We start from the raw sequence: 4,960 nt of genomic DNA on the forward strand, positions 1-4,960 counted from the left end.
ATAAAAAATTTATATGTAAAGTTATAATTTACTATTACATTATTGTGAATATAATAAAAAATTGTGAATATTTAAATAAAACTTATAAATTATTTTTTTAAATATAATTTAATAATTTATATAAATTTATTAATGACAAAAAATTCTTAAAGACTTTTAAAGAAATTATGACATTTTGAGGGACTAAATTAACATTTATACATTTTAGATGAATTTTATTGTCATTTTTCCTTTAAAAAGATAGCATAAAAAAATTTCAAAATAAAAGAAAGACAAGCCAAGATTCAAAGTAAAAGTAGAAAATTGAAAATGATAAATTTATCCCTACTTTTCGATTAGTGTAAAGAAAACAAGAAAATTAGAAGGTTAGAGCAGATAAAATTTCAAATAACTAAGGTCAAAGAGGAATATGAAATCACAAATAAATTATAATAAAACATAGATTTGGTTTTATATATCGTGAAGAATTTGGTTCAAATTTAAATTCTCATGCATCTAAACATACCAAATTTTTTCAGAAACACGACTATTGAGGATTGGGGAATGTAAATTTCAACATTAACTGTAAATTTGAGTCACATTTTACTACTAAACCATGCCACTCATGCTATAATGTTGCAATGAATTACTATATCACTAGTTTATAAAATTATACATAAAATAATTCAGCAAATTCAATTCCATTCATCTTCTCCACTTCTCAATTTCTTTAGTTGTCGTTCTGATAAGCTTTTTGGAATTAATGACAAGTTCATCCACAAGTGCAGCAATATCGTCCCTGTCAACGGTCAGTAAAATAATTAAAAACCACCAAAAGTAAGAAGATAATGAGACGAAACTTGAAACCAATCATAGAAAATTTTGCACACAGACAACTCCGATGGTAATTAATCTGTGTGCAGTGCAGGTAAAATTCTTTAGAGGTCCTGATGCAGCGGTCTTTTTTTTTTTCCCCGTTTTCTTTTGTTGGAGGGTGGAGACTCAAACTGCAAAATTACAAAATCTTCTTACTGCCAAATTTTTCATGGAAGTAATCCCAACACTGGGACTTAGTCTGGTAGTCCCATGCAAATCTTTTACCAGACCGTTCTAGTATTTATTTCAGCATTTCCAACCCCCTCTCCTGGATGAGATTAACAGTTGCAAGCAACATTAAGGTTTAATAGCACCTTTGGTCCCTCTTGATTTGCTCAAGCTTGCAATAAGTGATCTTAGTTTCCAGCAATGCCATCATGCTAGTTTTCAAGTTGGATTAATTCAGTTCTGGTGTGTTGACTTTCAATGAAGTCAACATATCAATATACTACATAAAAGGAAAATAACTTGGCATTGTTTTTTACTATGTGTTTAGCACCGTCATTTACTATTTTTCCACAATATATGTCCTATCAAACAAATTAGAATATTTTATGCAGATGCATGGAGGACTTTTCCAGTCAAAGTACCAACATACTATATAAAATGAAAATAACTTGGCACTTTCTTTTACTGTATATTTACTATTCATTTACAAAGTTTTGGCATATCTATTATATCAAACAAATTTGGATATCTAGTGCAGATGCATGGGGGTTTTCCTAGTTTTATAACGTGAGGCACACTAGATTAACGTGTAACTGCCACTTATGTGCCAAGTCATAAAATAAAGACCATGTGATTACAAGTTGTGCTGCATCACTGACACATCAGAACATTCCTTCATGGAATTAACTGCCAATTACCAATTGGAAGTTACTAATTTTCTTCAATTTGAGAACTAGGAGAGTAATATTGTTGTAGTTAGAAAAGGACAAATCAGAAAACTTTGGTAAACTGGAGGGGCCAAAACAGCAATTAAGCCAGACACATTTTAGCATTCAGATTATCCTATCTGCCTCACAATATGATGATATATTTCAGCCCTACTAATAGAAAAACCTCAATGCTATGCTCCAATTAAACATTCCAGTCCTTAAAATAATTGACACAGTAAGAACCAGTGAATTTTTAACAGAAATGAGCACATAAAGTAATTTGGGGGCCAAAAAAAAAAAAAAGATACCAGAAAGGTAATAACAGAAATTAGATCAAATAGAAATCTTACATAGACATTTTTCTAGTTTCATGTATGACTTATTTACGGGTTTTTTCTTATCCACTTCTTTCTTTAACTTTATAACAAGAAATAACACACCAAACAAAAGACTGGCTTTAGCTTTAAAAATAACAGCATGAAGGAAAACAAATGGAAAAATCCACATAGTTATTGGTAGATGAATGCGTAAAGTTCTTAATAGAATGAGAGCATTTACATCAAGCATAAGAGAAAGAGAAAATGTACTTACTGAGAAGGAATGCTTCCAGAGTTACGAAAGAGATTTCCAACATTCGAGTACCTTTTGTTCTCATCTTGAGCAATTCCCCTCCCCATGCCATACCCAAATCCTAAACCAACCCCACAACCAGCACCGAATCCATAACCAATTTGCAATCCAGGTATTCCAGGACCAAGTCCCACCCCTGAAGTCAGAAACCCATTGTGCATAAGACTTGATGAAGCAATAAAAAGGGTGAAGAATATGTTCGAAATCTTATACAAAGCCTCAACCAGCAACATGAGCTCCATTTCCTTCCTATTATAAAGTACATGACGATGCCAATAAAAAGTTGCGGAACTATAAAAGGTCTGGAGCTAAAGTCACATGGAAAGAAGTTAAGAGAAAGGTGGAATAAGAATTATGGGAATGAACACATTTCTTCTCACTCCAACTTATATTATCACCAAGACTTCATCGGAATAGCTCAATCGCCAAAAGTTCTCAAAGATTCATAACAAAGCCCAATATAGTAAATTGTGCCCTGAATGTTAAGTTAAAACATTAAGGAAAGCTTCAAAAGACAAAACTCTTAAGCCATGTTTGTCGAAGTGATTAGATCATGAGTTTGATACATCACTCACATGCCAAACAATTCAAAATTTGCCTGAAACCAACACAACAAGGTCTCTTTCTGAACTAGAGACGGACAATAACACCAAAATTAGCAATTGTCAAAATTAAACAAAGTGTGGTTTGCAAACGTCTTGCATGGCCTTGATATTTGACATCTAGTCCCCTTTTAGACCTGATAAGCCCAAAATAAATTGAACAAAAAAGGAACAATACTGAACATATATAGAAAAGAGAAGGCCAAAAAAAACACGGCAACAAATAACTGTATAGAGCTATTCAGCATTTGGGGCGCATCCCCTCATTCACTCAGCATATGACCTAAACTGTCTTTCTGCATGGGTTTTACTGTGGCTTTGTATTCCCCCCCCCCCCCAAAAAAAAAAAAAAAGATTACAAGTCCAAATAATCATTCCATGTTTCTGTTAAAAGTAATAACGTCAATACTGGACACCAAAGTAGTATGAGATGCCTGGTCCTACTTTGAATAATATGTGCTGCCTTATTAGATAATTAAGTGGATTGGTTCTTCAACCTTAAAAATTAGAGGGTTCTCCAACAACTTTGATGCTCATAAATAACAACTAAATTGTACCATCTAATGTTAAGTTCATCCTTTTTGTCTCAGCTCATCATCCAGACTTCTATTTTCCAGCAGTCCCCATCATCCCCTGTATCCATTTTCTACATCATTATTTACCAAACAACCAAAATAAAGAGCACTGCAGCTACTGCAACTCTGACAAGATGGACATTGCTGCCTTTCAACCAGTAAACATGAGCCTCAATCTCTCTTTCTCTCTCTGGTGTGCAGACGAGGGGCACCTAAATTAACTCTGAATATAAGCTTTACCATAGTAGCATGTTTTTAAAAAACAAGATCTCGTAACTTACCAGCACCCCTTAAAAATGCACTCATCAAGAGCAAAGCAATTGCCAAATTGCAATCCAAAAATCATATTAGAAAAATAAAACTTGTTAAAAACATCGATCCCACTTTTATGCAGAACTATCGCTACTGCAGTCTTCAGCCATCTTTGTCATTACCAGGACAACAATTGACAAAAGCTAAAATGAGTATTGATATATACATCACTACATTCCTTAGGTCTTTCGTGATCCTAAACTGCTCAAACAACTGATCAAGTGCGACGAACAGAGAACAATTTAAAAAAAATTTAGGCGATTAAGGGGAGCATTTTGCGTGATAAAATGAGATGACATGCAAAAGAGTTTCCAAAAGTCCCGATTCTCTCGAAGATAAGAACAACGGCAGCGATATACACTCATCAGTCATCAGGCGATTCAATTCATATAACAAACAGATATTCAACAACCCGAACTCTGAACAAAAAGACAGGAGTTATCTTCGTGTAAATAATCTCACTAACAACAGCCGAGCGAAAACTCTAAAGGCAACCGATGAACTGACTTTTGAACATTGAAGTTCAAAATTTGGTGATAGATGGGATGCAGATATCAAGTGGAATAAGAAAGAAAGTAACAGATAAATCCGCAACGGGTATGGACGAGAAATGAAACCTGGGTTGAAGAAAACCAAGAAAATGTACCTCCGAGAAGGCCAACTCCGACGCCGAAGCCACAGCCGACGCCAATTCCGAAGGCGGGTCCCACCTTGCCGAAATTCCTGGACTTGACCACCGGAAGTTTCCACAGCAAACCCTTCTCGTCATTGTCGTCCCTTCCGTTCATCTTTCGGGGGAGCAAGGAGCCAGCAACAGTATCAATCAGGATTGGATCATGCGCAGGGGCCCTTTTGTGCAGTAATTGAAAAGTGGATAATCATAATCGTAGATTTTATCCGATGGCTCAAAAGAGAGAAATGTATAAACATTTTTCATTTGCAAAGCACACGATCATGTTTAACAAAATTTATTTTTTATTTTATATTTATTAAAATAAAAATTATAAAAATTATAAAATTTTTTAATAAATACTCCTTCCATTTAAAAATATAAGTCATTTTTAACTGAATTTCACTTCTAATAAAGTAATTACCTACTTTTAAATTA

General features: G+C 34.0%; 1 protein-coding gene across 1 annotated transcript; it reads right to left on the reverse strand.

Annotated features, from left to right (window-relative positions):
• Positions 1-536: 536 nt before the first annotated feature.
• Positions 537-4,688, reverse strand: LOC129310743 (protein TRIGALACTOSYLDIACYLGLYCEROL 5, chloroplastic). The gene is made up of 3 exons (XM_054952663.1): positions 4,499-4,688; positions 2,325-2,499; positions 537-778 (listed from the first exon to the last, which is right to left on the reverse strand). Exons 1-3 carry the CDS (start codon positions 4,638-4,640, stop codon positions 685-687), a joined length of 411 nt encoding a protein of 136 aa, XP_054808638.1. The 5' UTR covers positions 4,641-4,688; the 3' UTR covers positions 537-684.
• Between the last annotated feature and the right edge of the window lie 272 nt (positions 4,689-4,960).

This window comes from Prosopis cineraria, unplaced genomic scaffold (assembly GCF_029017545.1).
Source record: "Prosopis cineraria cultivar Desert tree isolate PC_DT_omini unplaced genomic scaffold, ASM2901754v1 PC1, whole genome shotgun sequence".
NCBI lineage: Eukaryota > Viridiplantae > Streptophyta > Magnoliopsida > Fabales > Fabaceae > Prosopis > Prosopis cineraria.

Coding starts and splice junctions, on each gene's coding strand:
- LOC129310743 (XM_054952663.1), bottom strand. CDS start 4,640: ATGAACGGAAGGGACGACAATGACGAGAAGGGTTTGCTGTGGAAACTT. Junction 2,500..4,498: donor CGGAGTTGGCCTTCTCGGAG/GTACATTTTCTT, acceptor TTCTGACTTCAG/GGGTGGGACTTGGTCCTGGA. Junction 779..2,324: donor TCTGGAAGCATTCCTTCTCA/GTAAGTACATTT, acceptor GACCGTTGACAG/GGACGATATTGCTGCACTTG.